This window comes from Alosa sapidissima, chromosome 11 (genome assembly GCF_018492685.1).
Source record: "Alosa sapidissima isolate fAloSap1 chromosome 11, fAloSap1.pri, whole genome shotgun sequence".
Taxonomy (NCBI): Eukaryota; Metazoa; Chordata; class Actinopteri; order Clupeiformes; family Clupeidae; genus Alosa; species Alosa sapidissima.
Window position 1 is genome coordinate 8346028 of NC_055967.1, and position 17797 is coordinate 8363824.

General features: G+C 41.7%; 2 protein-coding genes across 2 annotated transcripts in view; both read right to left on the reverse strand.

Annotated features, from left to right (window-relative positions):
* Positions 1 to 628: 628 nt before the first annotated feature.
* sigirr (single immunoglobulin and toll-interleukin 1 receptor (TIR) domain) lies at positions 629 to 10650 on the reverse strand. Its single transcript, XM_042108990.1, has 9 exons — positions 10423 to 10650; positions 6887 to 7088; positions 5407 to 5531; positions 4653 to 4793; positions 4283 to 4426; positions 3777 to 3879; positions 2772 to 2922; positions 2268 to 2448; positions 629 to 1856 (listed from the first exon to the last, which is right to left on the reverse strand). Exons 1-9 carry the CDS (start codon positions 10493 to 10495, stop codon positions 1678 to 1680), a joined length of 1299 nt encoding a protein of 432 aa, XP_041964924.1. The 5' UTR covers positions 10496 to 10650; the 3' UTR covers positions 629 to 1677.
* Positions 10651 to 10778: 128 nt separating this feature from the next.
* LOC121723367 (anoctamin-9) overlaps positions 10779 to 17797 on the reverse strand; it is a 22307-nt gene continuing 15288 nt past the window's right edge. Inside the window, exons 12-24 of the mRNA XM_042108967.1 lie at positions 17528 to 17632; positions 16533 to 16697; positions 16341 to 16377; positions 15845 to 15956; positions 15632 to 15689; positions 15048 to 15145; positions 14487 to 14683; positions 13686 to 13838; positions 13240 to 13387; positions 12877 to 12993; positions 12259 to 12352; positions 11985 to 12097; positions 10779 to 11476 (exon numbers count right to left, since the gene is read on the reverse strand). Of these exons, the coding sequence (XP_041964901.1) occupies positions 11458 to 11476; positions 11985 to 12097; positions 12259 to 12352; positions 12877 to 12993; positions 13240 to 13387; positions 13686 to 13838; positions 14487 to 14683; positions 15048 to 15145; positions 15632 to 15689; positions 15845 to 15956; positions 16341 to 16377; positions 16533 to 16697; positions 17528 to 17632 (1416 nt within the window). The 3' untranslated portion in view covers positions 10779 to 11457. The remainder of the gene's footprint in view (positions 11477 to 11984; positions 12098 to 12258; positions 12353 to 12876; positions 12994 to 13239; positions 13388 to 13685; positions 13839 to 14486; positions 14684 to 15047; positions 15146 to 15631; positions 15690 to 15844; positions 15957 to 16340; positions 16378 to 16532; positions 16698 to 17527; positions 17633 to 17797) is intronic.

Here is a 17797-nt window from a genome sequence, read left to right on the forward strand (position 1 = left end):
CTAGCGTGGAGCTTAATCCTTCTCTCTCTTTCTCTCTGTGTATTTGTGTGTGTCTGTGAGAAAGAGAGAGAGAGCAATATAGAATGTGAAGTGTTTGGGATTTGTTCATGCTCAAACATGAACAATTGTTTACATATTTGTTCTTGCTCAAACATGAAGAATTGCCTGCATGGTACTCTGGCTATCTCTGCCAATAACAGCCCTGCGTTGCCTTCCCAGCAGAACATACGAACATAGTGCTGCCACCAGTTAGTCTAATTATGTTTCTGGCTGATGCTCAGTGCCATCAATGAAAGTGTTTTATTATGTGGAAAACTGTTGAAATGTAACTTTGTCGCCACACTGTACCCATTGGGAATGATAACGCAGTAACGATTTTCAAAAAGTTTAAAGGGATAGACTTATTAAGAGACAAGTGACACCAACTTCCCTGGGCTGCCATTTAACCACCGAGTTCCAGGGTGACTCGTAATTAGTTCACTGTAAGTTGCTGTGGATACAAGTGTCAGCTAAACGACTAATAATGTCAGATATTGTAACTCTAATGCCCCCTAGTGCCCAATTAAAAACTCTTGTTGATGCAGCTGTGGGGGCACCATTTGGCGACTGACAAACAGAGAGGAACCACTTTGCTTCCAACACAGTTTTTATTTTCAATATATATTTATATATTTAAATATTTTTTGCACAGTGTTTTACAGCTTCTCACTGCCACAGCACAGCAGTGCCAGAAGTCAAGCTTTCTGGTAGATAAGGATCATCAAATAGATCAAACTATCATTTGGCCAACAGAATCAAAACGCCTTCACACATAAAATAAATTAGGTCACACTTACAGGAGGTTACAAGACTAAGAAAAGTATGATTCATATTGTAATTTGGTAATCAAATATCGCCATTTACAGTACAGATATAAATACAGATACAAATATACACTTGGTGGTTCAGCTCTTTACATTTGTACTAAATATTTACATGTGAAGGAGTAGTACCATAGTACCATATTTGAAAGCAAGCCCCTTAAAAGTCTGAACTTTGTTCAATTTGTGCAGATTTTCTTTCCTTCTGCTGTGGACATTTGTGAGCTTGGTTAAATCATACTGTGCCATTATGGTTGCCCAGTCCCTGCAAACAGCTGCATTGTGGTTTTCTGTTGACATAAAACGTAAGGAAGCAGGGGAGCGGCATGGAGTGACATGGTGAAATGAAGATTTGCCCAGGCCAGGGTAGGAATGTAGTGCAGACCATGGATCAGGTTTTGTTTCTATTTTTACAAAAATATATATTTTTAAAAAGACAACAAAGAGACTGTGGCAGGAAGATTTCCAATGTTTGTGAATCCTTTCTGATGTCTTTTTGTCTGCTGAGATACTGATTGCTACTAATTCTAGCATTTACCACCTACCTAGAACTGACACTTGACTGTATGGAAGTAGCACTTACTGCTTCACTAACTTATCAAACTCTACCTTGATTGTTTCCCTTGTTGGAAATCGCTTTGGTTAAAAAGCGTCAGCCAAATGTAAAGGCTACATATGAATACATAGTCATACATAGACATTTGCACACATACAGTACAGTCCATACACATACACATGCCCACACGCACACACACACACACACACACAGTCACATATGAAGCTTTGCTGCTATTTCTATCTCTATCTCTCTCTTCAGTCAGATATCATCCTCTGTGACGAGACAGTAGAAGTCTGTGCGTGCAGCGTAGTCACGTAAGCCGAGGTCCGACACATCAATGTCTGAGGGGCGAAGCTCAGAGGAGAGGTCAGGGACCATGGGGGCCGCAGGCAACACCGGAGCTTTGGACGGCTGGGCCCGGATCGGCAGCCTGAGCCCTGCAGCACAGGACAAACATTACATGCAATATTTATTTGTTTGTTTGTTTGTTTGTGACCATATGCAATTTTACACATACATGTTGCCATTTGATGCATTGTACCAGAGTTAGCCTTTTGCTAATTTACATCTGCAGTTAAGTTACAACAACAGTATATTGTGGTATGTGTATTTTAGTATATCTACAGACATTTTCCATATCATTTCTATATCAAATTATGAAGGCTATGAATATTGTGTAATAAAATGCCAACTAGGGATAAGAGATGCAAATTAGCAATAGCTCATCCAAACTCTCTGTGCAACTCGTCAGTTTCATGCTCTGTACTGGGACTACAGTATGTTAAATTACATCATCCTATCAAGCAAAAGTTGGCCCAGATTGATGTCCCCACTACCACCTTTCTTACCCAGGTCTCCAGCAGGGTCAGGGTCCGGTCGGCAGTCTAGGTAGTCCGGGTGCAGAGAGAGCATGGGGTCCTTGTCATCCTGGAAGAGTGTCTGGGGATCCCCAGCGGACCGGCTGCTGTGATAGGTCACCTTACGGGGCATCACCAGGGCCAGCTCCTTCCAGAACGAAGACGAGGGGGTCTGAGGGGGGAGGAGTGGGGGGGTGTTAGAGAGGGGCTATTATGTCAATGTTACCTTGGAAAGAAGTCTTTGTCTTCCTACTAATCCACAGATACTGGACATTGGTGCAAAATGTCATTCTCTTGGTATCAGATTTACAAGACATTGAAGATTCCCAAATGTTGTTCTCTAAGATAATCTGTGTGTGTATTTGTGTGTGTGTGTGTGTGTGTGTGTGTGTGTGTGTGTGTGTGTGTGTGTGTGTGTGTGTGTGTGTGTATTTGTGTGTGTGTGTGTGTGTATTTGTGTGTGTGAGTGTGTGTGTGTGAGTGTGTGTGTCTGACCATGGAGCGTGGTCCCCAGATGAGTGTGTGTACACGGTGTTCGTGTTCTTTGAGCTGGTGCGCCACCTCCAGGTTGAGCTGCTTCTGCTGAGCCTGGAACATGATGAAAATCGGTCTCTGGGAGAGCTCCAGTAGATGCCACATGCCCTGCCTTAAAACACACACACACAAGCACACACACACACGCATACACACACAGAGACACAGACACACACAGACACACACTCACACACACACACACACACAAACACAAACACACGCACACACAAACAGATACAATATTCAAAAGTATAAAAAGACATGAATTCTCTCACACGGTCAAATGTACGCATACACGTACACATATTCAAGTACCTCCCTAAACTTCTTCTGCATTGCAAAATCTCTTGATCTCTTAGTAAAGCAACACCAAAGAGTTTTTTGTACCTTATAAGAACCTTATAAGAAATGGTTTCAGTGGTTCATCAACTCATAACAGGGTGAACGGCACTTCTGCATTCGCTCCGCGGCCCTCTATCGGCTATAACCGCACTAGTTTGCCAGATGGATAGTGGATGGTAGTGGATCTGTACTGTAGTTCGATGGAACGAGACATAAGAAAGTACAAATTTGACTTGCATCTGATGTTGCAATACATCGTACTTTCATAAAATCATGCAACATATTCTACCTTGTCTGTGGACATTGTTATTTGCAAAGCCAGTGCTGCATAAACAAATAGCGTGTGTGCGACAGTAGAAAAGTTCTTTGGTGTTGCTTTAAATAAACACATGCACAAACATGTACAGTTGGGCAATTCCATGGAAAATTACATTTTTGTAACATCCATAACGTCAATAAAATGTGATGGTATGGTATGATGTGAATGATTACATGAAATTTGAGCATTATCATTCACATCATACAAATGCCAAGGCATTTCACTGGCGTTATGGATGTGACAAAAAGTCCATTTTCCGTGGAATTGCCCTGTACAGGTATGGCTATTGTAATATGAGGGGTCACCTGAAGTTGCTGGTGCACCACTCTTGCTGTAGATAAGACTGAGAGAGGACCACGATGAGACGACGACTCCTGCTCACGCTCATCACCAGCTCTGCAGACGGCTCTACAACACACACACACACACACACACACACACACACACACACACACAAACACACACACACACACACACACACAGAGTCACATCATATCACAACTACTAAACAGTCCGCAATTCTAATCCAATACACTTTTTGCCAAATGCGTCTGCTCTACTCATACTGAACTGAGCACCTCAGTCCAGGCCATGCAAATGGAAAGCAGCTACAGTGGGTCGGACTGAGCCATTCACAATTCCAGCCAATTCACACATTGCCTCCTGAACACAGGAGGAACGAGTACCTATGTCAAACACTTATGTCAAAAACTATGTCAAAAACTATTCCTATTGTGCATATTAGTGTGCACACCTATGTCAAAAACTATTCCCTTTGTGCATATTAGATCCTCTGTGTGTCTGTTCTTACCTGCTCCTGGTAGGATGTCTGTGTGGTTGAGCAGCAGTTTGTGTCCGTATCTGTTCTCCAGATGAGGCTTCAGGATGAAGTTCACAAACTTCTTGTCATTCTCGTCATTCACGTAAGAGACGTAGGCATCATACATCTTACCATCTGTGATTTAAAACAGCAAAACACACATTATATACATGTACTGTACAAGCCATAATCATTTAAATGTCACATCTCTCATATTTTACAGTAAATGTACACATGCACATGCACATGCACACACACACAAACACACACACACACACACATACACACACTCAGTATGATAACAACTTTATGACTGTGTACTAATGCACTGCAAAATATTGAACCTTCCTGGGCTCCTCACCGTTGATCTCGTAGTCTCCATAGGTGTTCTTATACCAGAGCTTCAGGTTGAGGTGGCACCTGGAGTAGATCAGTGCAGCCAAGGCCAGCAGTAGCAGCAGGGTGAAGGCCGCCACTACTGTAGCCGTGTGACTAGGCAGGTCTGGCAAAATATCACAACGTAATATTACTTGCTAATATCACACAAGATTAAAAATGAGATTTACTAACCAAAACTTCCAGTTTCATGATTTGTGTAAGTATGTTTCTGTAAGGAAATGTCCATGTAAGGTTGCTTTCACACTGGGTCCGTTTAACTGGACCGTACCCGAGTGTGATTACTCCCCCCTAGCCCTGACCCAGCTGGTCTCCATTCACATTACACTTTTGTACTTCATGTCATAAACACTAGCTTATTTTTACCAATATCGCTCGGCAACATCGCAAAAGCAGCAGTTTATTTCCTGGTTTTGGAACAGGCATTCAAACTGCACTGGAGTTCTAACGAACCTCTAAACGAACGGTCTAAATGAACTCGGGTTCGGACCAAACAGTGTAGTGTGAATGCGCCCTAATAGGCATTGTGTATCCATGTAAATTGCAAATTTGGCTATTTGTTATTTCCAAATCTGTTCTAGGTCTGGAGAAGAAAATCAAGTAATCAAAGTCCAGCATTTCTGTCCCCAGTCCATATCACAGTCATGTCCTTGTTTTGTATGCCGGCTTACTTGCACTGACAGTGTGCAAGTATTATTATGTTTTGTGTGTTCTCTTACCTGACTTGTGTAAGCTGAAGGTGAGCGATGCGTTCCTCACGATGCACTTGTAGAGCCCGAAGTCTGTTGAGTCCGTCAGCTTCACCTGCAGCACGCTGCTCACCTGGGTCTGGTTGCCATGGTGACTAGAGTAGATGAGAGCCACACGACACAATAATCCTTCTTGTCATACAATCACATCACTTCCTTTTAGGTCAGCAGTAGGTTATACCAGAGACTTTCTAATGAGGAGGCACAGCACTCAAAAAATCCTCCATAGAAATGCATGGGGTTAGTTTGTAACGTCAATATGGCCGTTGTCTACACATATCCCATCCCCCTTCCTCGGCAAAATGTCGACATGTGAATACATTGAGCCAGTCATGTGGTGTGATGTGAATACATTGAGCCAATCATATGGTGTATGAAGACATCTTCCCTTGTGTTGTAAACTCGCCGCTGGAGCAAGATTGGTGTCGTGAAGCCTTGCGCACACGCATTTCTGCTGAATAGGATGCCCGATGAGTGCCCAAAAAGCATTGCTATATGGCTGCCGAGTGGAGGGACTTAAGGTTCTATCTGACATTTTTGTCAAAACTGAGTTATTGACATATTCTTATTCTGTAAGAATAAAATAAAGCATGCACATCCAAGTTCTAAAACTGGGTACTGGACAAAATGTGTTGTGTTTACATGGGTGTGTTTCACTACGTTTTCATGTCTGACAGGGTTGTGCACAATTTTTTGCAATTCTGCTTCCTGTTTGCTACCTCAATTGAAATGCAAGTGAAATTCAAGAATTGAATTGGAATTTAAGAGCCCGTTTCAATTAAATTCTGGAATTTTGCACAAGCCTGATGTCTGATGAAGGGCTCACGCTCGAAACGTTATAAGTAACAAATATTATTGGGAGGAAATACTGGTGTGGGTGTGGCGGACTTCCTTTACTCATATTCTTATTCTGTGACACCTTAAGAAGGTCAGGTGAGGTGTTTCTTGTAGTTGTATGCATTATATCTAAAGAGGTTTGTTCCGCTTATCAGTATAACTCTATGGAATTCTAAGACATTGAAGCTCAATATCTCAGAACTACTCAGAACGTAGATAATTCTAAGGGGATAGTTTGCTAAGTTAGCTAAGGTGTAAGTAGGGGTCCTAGTGGCTGATGTGTCTGTTCTGTCTTGAGGTGGGGGCTCAGACCTCATATGACGGTTGTGCTTTAATCATAGATCACTCAGGGCCATGGGAGATCATCATTGCCACACACACTGTCTGCTGTGTACTATAAAGGTCTTTGGACATCATTCAATCCATTTATAATACGCACGATTAGACATATTATAAAGGCGTTCACAACATACCGGTACTAGCATTTATTGTAAGAGTAAGTTAATCTGGTGCCCTCTTTGGTGTAATAATGAAAATCAAAGGACTGTAATGTTCTTTGGTTTGTACAGCATGTCTAGCCTACCACTCCTGCCTGTGGTTCTCCTATGCTCACCATTCTGTGGTGTTCTGGGGGTAGTGGCTGGCGTTGATGGGTGCACCTTCTCTGAACCACTGCAGGCTGTTGTTGCAGCTTGGGTCACTACTGTCCCAGGCGAGCAGGACAGTGCAGTTTAGGGTGATGGTGGTCCCCTCGGTACCCCAGACCTCAGACGACGCACTGGGATGAAACTCTGGCGGCTCAGAGCAGGCAGATCCTGCGTGAAAAAAACCGAGACAGAGAGGGCGGGGGGGGGGGGGGGGGGGGGGGGATATTTCATTTTGTAGGTGAGGGAGGATATATTGCACATATATGTGTGATTATGAGCATGTGTGTTCATGTGTATTTGAATACAAATTTCCATATGCCTGTATCCGTGTTTGTGTGTCTGTTTGTGTCTGTGTCTGTGTGTGTGTCTATGTTTGCGAGTGTGTCTCTGTGTGTGTGTGTGTGTGTGTGTGTATGTGTGTGTGTGTGTGTGTGCGTGCATGCGTGTGTGTGTGCATGGCATGCGTGTGTGTGAATATCCGTCAGGTAAAAACAAAAGGCTTCTTCATGAGCCCAGCTGAAGCTGATGGAGGCCGTGTCCTTATGTAACCCAGGGGGCTGAAACCTGACCTCACCATGCAGGTGAGCCACAGCACCCCTTACAAGACTAATCAATGCAACTCAAACATGTGCTATAAATATGCTGCGTAACATTTGATGGCTATGGGGCAGAGCCGGATAGTAACGGAGTACATTTACTTGAGTACAATTTTGAGGGATCTGTACTTTACTCGAGTATCATTTTTGGGGAGTACTCATGACTTTACTCAAGTACATTTGAGAGGCAAATATTGTACTCTTTACTCCACTACATTTCTATCCATAACCATGAGTACCCGTTACTACTTCTAAAAAAAAGGAGAAAAGAAAAATCTCGGAAACCCTCAATTTGTTGTTTCCCTCTCAAATGTAATTAGATTGTGCAGGCGCCACTGATTGGGACAGCCTATCACCTTCAGCTTTCCGCCAAAGTCAACTCCATGGTCAGATTTAGATAAGAGATGAAACCATGGACGAAACAATGGATGAAGACGAAGCAGGTCCATCCCGAGAATGTGCCAACCTGTGGCCCCACCTCGCCAGACTATTTCAATTTTCTGAACAAGTTAATGACAGTTTTCGCTTCAAGTGTTTCAATTACAAAATAGTATTTTGTATTTGAAATACGTATTTTAAATACATGTATTAGAAATACTGCCCATCCCTGGCAACATGGTAAAAAGATGAAAATGACTTGATTTTACTTTCAATTCCTTTTATATTCTTCAAGGTATTAACATTAACATTTTTCAATGTAGGACGTTTCTGTACATAAATGTAAGCACTGTGGCAGAAGTAATGCAATATTTAGAAAATGTAGGCTACTCTTGTACTCTTGATACTCAAGTACTTTTAAAAACAAGTACTTCAGTACTTTTACTTAAGTAGACATCTGACTGTTGTACTTGAGTAAAATTTAGCAAAGGGTATCTGTACTTTTACTCAAGTAATGAAGCTGTGTACTCTGTCCGCCTCTGCTATTATATGGGGCAATGCCTCTGCATATACTGCTTTCAAAATTCACAGTGAACAGCCTGAGGGCATTGTTAAATGAAATGCACCCAGAGATGCAACTCGTATGACTTGAATATGTTCCCTTTGCTTGTGCTATCTTCTAATGCTGCTTACCATTGAGATCCACATTCAAAAAGACACATGAACTTGTTGCACACTGCATGTACGTTTGCACCCTGGTGTGTGGGTGTGTGTGTGTGTGTGTGTGTGTGTGTGTGTGTGTGTGTGTGTGTGTGTGATTTAATTGATATAATAAGTGATATAATTTGCTATATCATGCTCTGAAAGCAGGTTGAACAAGTGCATGGCCTCAGAGCAACATTTAACCCCATTTAACCTGTGATGCTTTTCAGACACTGTTTTGCATGGAGGCCTTCCCCTGTGCTGCTGCTGGCCTGGTGCCTGATGGCTGAGTTTTGTTATGGGTCTGAGTGAGCAGGGAAGGGAAACAAACTCCTGGTGATGGTACTGGTGGACGATGTTGGCGTAGGCAGAGTTAATGGAGTGTGAAGGTGAGTGTGTGTGTGTGTGTGTGCGTGTGTGAGTGCGTCCGTGCGTGTGTGCTTTAGAAGGTTCACTTTGCATTAGGACACATTAGAGATAAGTTAATAGGGGAAAGTAAGGGTGGCTTAACAGCAGAAATTACATTTACTGATGATGTAGGACAGTAGGATGGTACGGCTCGGCCATTTGGAGATAAGACTACATTTGTTTATTTCCATTTGAAGCCATACAGCAGTCTCTAATGTCAGTACCAAAGTAGAGGTAGTTACTGTAATAAACATTATACTACAACAGCACTGCACAAGGGCAACGGCTATTTATATCTTTATGGAAGGGGAAATACAAGGCTTAACAACAATATCTATAGACATACCGATAACGGGAAACACTAACTACAGCCTAAGAAATAACTGCACTATGTAGTATCCTTGTTGCAACCTTGTGCTGTTAGGGTAGGTGAGATAATATAGGTCTCCAGGACCTGGTTCACTAACAGGTTGCCTCCATGAGGGCAGAGTTCATGTGTATACCGATAAAAATTATCCTGACCTGTTTACTACTGCTGTCTACCAACAAGAGGATCCCCTTCAGGGCTTTAAGGTAGGCTAAAGGGCATCAAGAAGGAAACCTCCCTCAGTGTGGGGAGGGACAGAGAAACTAATCTGATTTGAATTCATTCAAATGAAACGCAAAAGAACTTGACTCTACTCTACTGATGAGACAATGTCTGACAAAATTACACACTGAATACCGTCAACATCTCCAATGTTGAGCGTGAACAACACTGATACACCCATTAGACTAGTAAACACACACACACGCACACACAACCTTTATGGGAAAGTCAACTCAACTGGCTGTGTGGTGTGTAAACAATATTTCATCATAACTTCTTTTTCAGCATAGATAATGTGAGAAACCACTGAATCAACACTAATTCATTGTCTATACTGAACAAAGGCCTCTAGACCCTCCGTAAAAACGTAGGCCTAGACAATTTCACATGACACTAAAACACCCATGACCATTATATTAACCAGGCTACCGTCGCCTACTGCAAGCATGCCACATGACATCCGGGTCCGAAGGGCACTTGTCTGTCGTTAGCCTTCAGGTAACCCTAGCCTAGTCAATAGTCAGTCCCAGTCCAAATGGAACATCATACCAAACATAATATCCAAGATCAACTGACATCATATGCAAAACAGTTCTGACAAAACCATGTAATAACCTTTGTAATTAGTGCCCCAGAAGAGACTGACAAATTATGGGATTTAGATGTTGAGACTGGCTTTTAAGAGTAAAATAATTACTACGTAGATAGTGGGCTATACTACCCTTGATACATAACAGGTTTTATGAAGTAACGACGGGTTCCCATTAATTAACACCAAGCCAAAGTTACGTCTGCTAGACATAACCAAATCTTGAAGTTGAAATCTTACCTTCTGTGACCAACATTCTGTTCCAGATCACACACGTCCAGAGCAAATTTAGGACGATCTTTCTGTTCGTCATGTCAAAACACCTAAACGAGCCGACCCAGGTGTTGAGTGAAAATGTTCAATGTTAAGACATTAATGTTAAGATGTTAATTGCTGAGAGCTAGCACTGCGGAAAGCACACATCTTATGCTCTATGTGTGGAGTCACTTCGACAACCCACTTTTGAGTTCACGTGACAAGTCTCACCTGTTTGAGAGCGAAAGTAAAAACACAGTGCAGTACATGTAGCTTTCTGCACGCTGGTGTAGGCTATTTGTTTCTGGGGGCAGGTAAAAGGAGGAGAAAAGGCTTTAGCCTACATTTATATTTCAATTTTATTCATATAAAAAGTACAAAATCCTTCACTTTCCAAACAATTGTACATTGTATTCAATTACAAGTCATAATTTCAGGCTCTCAAACGTGGTTTTATAGCCTAGGAATTATTTACAATATTAATAGTACATATACTATTTACAGTAAATCACTGTATAACTCCCTGGAGGAGGGTAATAGACAGACTTTATATGATACAACATCTGTTACTATGCTACAGATGATGAATCATAATTGAACAGATAAAAAAAACAGCTGCAGTAGAACGGGTTTAATTGCAGCCACATTGTTGTTGAACAGTTGCACTGTCCCTCAACACATTCCAGCAAAGGTGTGGCTACAGGCCAGGCTGACCAACTCAATATTTCACAGTGAAGGCACAGGTGCAAGTTCTCATCAGCACTCATTCCTTTTCATTTCTATTCTTTTCTTTACTTTTTTAACCCCTTTATTGAGGGGCCAAATTCAGTAGTTTGAATAAAATAGGTTAGATGTTTTTCTTAGAGTTGAATCTGCCTTTGATACTTCATTTTCCTTTACAGTTGCTTCTGTATAGACATAACAGACTTCTTCACTTATCAAAAACACCATTAGTTCAAGAGTTCTTGATTAGCCTGGATCCCTCCTTATATAGGGTCCCAAAAGAAACAATCTTTTTCTTCAGTAGAAGGTTTCTCCGCTGGAATAGAAGCATATGTGTGAGGACAACAAACAAGCATAGAGCACATGAGACAAGTCAGAACATACATGTGTGAATATGGTACAAGTAAAGATTTAAAAAAAAAGCTTTGACATCATTTTTATTATAAAATCTGAAAGCCATTATAAGAACAAACTGTATCTCTGCAGCTTTAAGACTGTGCAATAAAACAGCCAATTCAAGGCCCTCACATCACAAGTCGGTTACAGTGCAGAGGTAGAAATAAGCCACATGTGTTCTAGGACTAATGTTGAAACTCCTACCAGAGACGCAATATACACGACTTTGCATCTAAATCAAGAATGGTATATTTTGTATTTTTTGTACGCTACATTTGTGACTCACTGAGGATGTGAAGTGCAAGGTCCTTTCTTGTTAAAAAATAATGCCATTTTATAACCACTGAATTATGGCTTTTAAATAATCATTTACAAACCCTGTGCTGGTCATAGACGGTCATCAACAAAGGCCTTACAACTGGACTCACCTTAACTCTTCCTTTAGCCTCTTCAGCTTGTCGTGAAGTCTTGTGTTTTTCACCTGAAGTGATGAACTTGGGACAAACCAGGCGGCAATGAACTTACAAATCACCACTACATGCTGTGGGGAAGAGGGGAAGACAGAGATTATATATTAAAAAGGAATAAAAGACTTTTTGACATTTGTCTTTTGATTAGAAAGTACATGTTTTTAAAATTTCTCCAAATACTGTTTAATAATATTCATCACAGTACAATGAGGCTGAATTGCAGGGAGCACACCTCAAACAGTATGACGAAGGCCAGTCTCACAGCCAAGATGAGCCAGAACTGTGGGGTTAGGCTGTAATCCTCACTGCTGCGGTAGTCCTTATAGCTGAGGAGAGAGGCATCACAAAGTGTCAGGACAGTAATGTGGCAGAAGATCTTATAAGTGCTCTCTGTGCTGCTTATTCCCACCTCGGTTTATTTTCTAAAACTGACGCTTTTTTACAGACCTGCAACTGACAGCACAAGCCAGTATACACCCTCGCCCCCTTTTTTAGCATTTGCACACTTTATAAACTGACAAATATGCTTGAATCTATTCAACTTACAGTATACATTGTGACAGAAATGCATTGACAGTAAAAGTTTTCTTTTACAGCCAATGCATCAAAAGGACTGGTTATATATTCAGTTTCAACAGAGCCATCCTTCCAGACAGCATTTTAAAAAGCAGATATTTCCAACTATTCTTGACAGTTAAAAAGCACTGACAACAATGAAGAGAGAAATAATAAAAAAAAAAGAGTGAAGGGAAAGACATAATATTGTAGCCTATCTATACAGTGTCACTGGTCATTAATCAATCATCACTGGCACATTAGTACTGTCACTTGAGTTCCCTTCAAACCTTACCTGCAGTGAGTCACATTGTGGATTTCATCTGTCATCAGTTGACTAAGATGGAAATTAAGTCCTGGGTCATTCACCTGCACGGTGGACAGAGTATTGTTGATGTAGCCCGACATACAGCTGAAGATAAGGATGGGAGGAAGAGAGAGAGAAAGAAAGAGAAAGAAAGAAAGCAAAGAGAGAGTAGAGGGAGGGTAGGGATGGGATGATGGAGTGAGCAAAAGAGCCAGGTGTGAAGATTATGTATGTATTATTGATAACTTCATTCAATAATGCAGCACAATTGAAAATAGAGATATTCAGTGGATCTACAAATCATATTCCATATATTTAAGTATGAGATGATTGCTATTCCTCTCAGCTCACTTGACACTTGGCTCAGTGGAGTTGTAGCACGGGCCGTAGTAGTACTTGTAGACCAGCCGAGGGATGAAGTCTGATGAAATACCAATCACTAGGCCATTAGCGATGACCGCCAGAACTCCCACTGCCTCTAACACAGTGGTCCACACGCCTGTGGACAGAGGATACACACACACAGATGCAGTCAAAGATGAAAACATTCACAATCCCTTATAGCAACATGCACATACACACACAAATGCTGAATTTGAGAAAGTCACACTCATTCATAAGCATAGAAATACACACACACAGTGACACAACCACAAACAAAACCAAGCGCAGAGACTCAGAGACAACATTTGACCGAAATGTAGTCTAGCCGGAGAGATATAATACAAGCAATATAATACACTCTCGCAAGATAATTATTCATCACAAAACTCCATCTGAGAGTTGTTGGTGCTCACCGATGTTGTTGGTCTTCTGGGGCACTAGGCGGCGCTCCAGGCTCACCATCTTGATGGCGTCCAGTCGGATCTCAATGATGTTGTTGAGAAGGGCGAGGAGAGGCGCCAGAGGGAACGCAGCAACAAAGATGGTGGTGAAGCTGAACTGGATTACTGCGGAGAGAACCGGATATAGAGATATAACTACCATTCCAAAAAACAATACATTTTTCTGTTTCAACAATTGACATGTTGTTTTTGCACTATCCTCAATGAAATATAGGGTTTACATGATTTGCAAATCATAGTTGATGTTTTTATTGACATTTCACACAGCTTCATAACTAATTTGGAAATGAGGTTGTATTGTTAAAATCAAACTCTATGCTATTGGTCTTCCTGGGATTGATATCTCCCCCTTTCCATCCATAAAATCTATTACCAATCAACCCCTCTGATACAGTATCTATTTCTATTGTGACACAGTAAAGTCAAGTCAATTTATTTTTTAATTAAATCATTTAAAAGCCTTGAAGAAATAAATGCATGGATACGGATTTCTAAATCAAAAGACTTAAGCTTTGCTATCATTCTTAGCTGGAAAAAACACTATTGACTTGCTTATTAAAAGTCAAAGAGAAGTCTAGTAAAACACCTAGGTTCTTACGTAACAACACTGTGATGGTTAACAGACAGTACCCACACTCTCCTTTTATCCATTATGCACCAAAGCTATGGAGCAGCCTGCCTCTGTACTGTATATGAGAGCTTTTAGTTAACTCATTTTTTATTTTGTATTATTATTATTATTATTATTATTACCCATCTCCAGGAATTCATTGAAGAGGCTGAAGCAGTCCACTTTGTTGAGGCGGTAGTTGCGTTGCAGGTCCTGCAGTTTGCAGTTGTCACACAGCTGCATGCCCACCTTGGGCTCCTGGTTCTCCTTCACGTAGCAGTTTACACACCTCCGCTTCTTGCGTGGAAGCTTCCGCCGCTTCATCCAGCGAGACAGCCAACTGAAGAGAGACAGAGAGAGAAAGAGTGAGAGAGAGAGAAAAGAGAGAGAGAGAGTGAGAGAGAAAGAGAAGGGAGGTTCTGTGTGAGGGTGCAGAGAGAAAACCCATTCACAGAGCCCTGGCTGTATACGAACACCTGACCTTTTCTTCAGCAGACACACAGAAGGAACAGCTAGTGGATATACATTCGCTGAATGTGACTTAAAGTGTTTTGTCATTTCTTCACATAGTATAACCTCTGTGAAAGTGTGGTGTCATCGTGTTCCTTGGACCATCGAAACATGTTTGCTAAACACTGAACTTGCATGCCAATCATTGAAAACCACTGACACCATCCCAAAGCAGCATACAGAGGGAAACTTACGGTCCAGTGATCTCAAACACATTATTGATGATCTGCTTCAGGACCATGATAACAGCCATCTGAATAAACAGGTCAATCAGACAGCCTCCTGGGTGACACTTGGGAAGAAAAAGACATCACTGTTATTCATACTATCAATTTAATTTATATAATCTATACAATATATTTAAGGATGTTAAAGTGTTTGCTTTATTCTACTTTTCCATATTTTCACATCCACCTAGTCCTAGGAGGTTATGTTTTTTTTTATGTGGCTTGTCTGTCTGACTGTGTGCAGGAATACACACAAACTACTAGCCGATTGTCATAATAGTTCTTGGAAAAGTGTAGCAAAGGAAGAACCCAATACAGAGTCGACTCATGAGCCACTTCAATAGATTTAATTTCACTTTGCTGCTGTTTTGAGCTATGGCCTCATTTTCTATATACACAATATGCCCTCTAGTAGAGGAAGGGACACACAAAATATTTGGGAAAGAGTGAGGTAGGTACACTGCAGTACAAGCTGCAATTAGAAGATTAGAAGCTTCAGAGAAGAGTTCTAACTGGGTCCAGAACAAAACGCACCTGCACTAGACACTCACCTCCTCCAGCCTCCACTTGCCCACTAACTTGGTGTACTTTCCTGGATGGCCGTTTATCCTGAGGGGGGGGGGTGAAAAAAATGTGTCTGTCACTTCAGTGTCCATCACCTTCAGAGGATGAGAGGTGGCCATACCTGTGTAAGGCATAAATGAACGCGGTGGTGTTTGTGTGTTGTATGCGTGTGTGTGTATGGGGGGGGGGGGGGGGGGTACCTTCCCAGGAAGAAGGCTGTGTAGATGAGGGAGGAGAAGAGGGTGAAGAACTGGAAGGTGAACATCTTCACTGTAAAGCTGCGCTCCGTGCCAGCATTGGAACGCACCCGCTCTGCCGAGGAACAGAAGATAAGTCAGTGTGGAACAGGTGAGCTACTAGTTGTTGATTGATTACTAAGGTTGTTGATTACTAACTCAGAAGATCTACTTCAATTGGGCACCTTTTAACAACTCCAGCATCAATCATGAAGTGCTAATGAATGTTGTTTGGAGTGAACAATGTACAGTATGTAATACACATATATACCTCTAGATGGCATATTTCAACCGTAAGGCTACAATTCTTTTTTCTTGGCTCTGTGCAAGGGCTCTATAAAGTTCATGTTGATAATGCTACTTAATAACTTTATTGATCAAATTGGAATTGAATCGATTTATTGATATGGTAACAATGGAAGCAAGGAAGCAAAGAGAAAGCCAACAATTAGATACCAACCTATGTCACACAGCTTGATAGCCACTATCCGATTGACCTGCCAAAAGATCAAAGTTAGAAAATCAGCATGTGTTGACTAATGGCAAGCTCTCTCTCACACACGCTCATACACTCACTCTCTCTCTCTCTCTCTCTCTCTCACACACACACACACACACACACACACACACACAGGGAGTCTCTGAGATGTACCCGTGTCATGATGGTGATGGTGAGGTAGTGTAACACAGCCCCCAACATGAGCGCTACGAGGCTGGCGTGATCACTCACGAACTCCCAGCTGCTGTCGGTCAGCTGAACTGCTGCAATTACTCGGAACACAACCAAGGCATGGGCCAGACCAATGATCAGCACCAACTGGACACAGACACAGAGAGAGACCTCAGATGTAAATTTAATACAAAAGCCAGCAATGTTTGCCCAGAGATCACCGAACATATTAAGGGAAACTAAAATATATCTTAGGATAACACAGTTTCACATTCTGTTTTACAAAATCCAGCTTCGCTCTTCAATTGACCTTTCGCCAAACTCCGCCCCAGAACACGTATTGTCCAATCCTAAGTTTGCAAGTGTTCTAAGACCTTAGATACTGTTGCTATGTCAAACATTGTGGAATTAACCAGGAAGTAGCATGATCAAGGCTCGGCTTCAAACACTCCCCACCAAATATAATCTGACCCTGTGGTTCCCATCATCATGAACCATTCTGTTAACTACATAGTAGAAAGCAGCGGGAACAACGGCTCACATAATGAACAGTAGCCCCGTGTTCAAGGGCCTATGCATCGCTTGCCACAACTGTATTGTAAACAATACGGCAAAAGACTATACGACAAAACTATACTGTGGTTTCCAAGTGCTTTAAGAATTGTTCTTAGGAATTGCCCAAACACCCCAGATATTGTAGTTGTCAATTAAATGTCAAAAAGCATTCTGATTTTAGAAGTACAGTAGGTTGTTGCTTTCATTCATGGACTTGTGTTTCTCTGAGAAAATGTTACTGTATGCATACTTACTTATTCATGTGGTTGTGACTAGTAGCAGTGTTTGTATTGTCATGTGAAACAGGCTTTTGAATATTTGGATGCTGTTTTTTTTATATCAGTATCACACTGTGTGTGTGTGTGTGTGTGTGTATGTGTGTGTGTTGTTTGTTTGTTTACATTATGTACAGTACTTCTTACCATCAAGGTGACAAACACCATGACAAGGATGCTACGAAGGTAGGAGTGTTTGTGCTGTTTGGGTTCACAGTCAGGGTTGTTTACAATCTCCATAATCAGTTCCTCCTGTTTTAACACACACACACATACACACACCACGCACGCAAGCACGAACACACACACGCACGCACATACACGGACATACACACACGCACACACGCACACACACACACACACACACACACACACACACACACACACACACAAACAGAGAGAGAGACATTCAAAAAC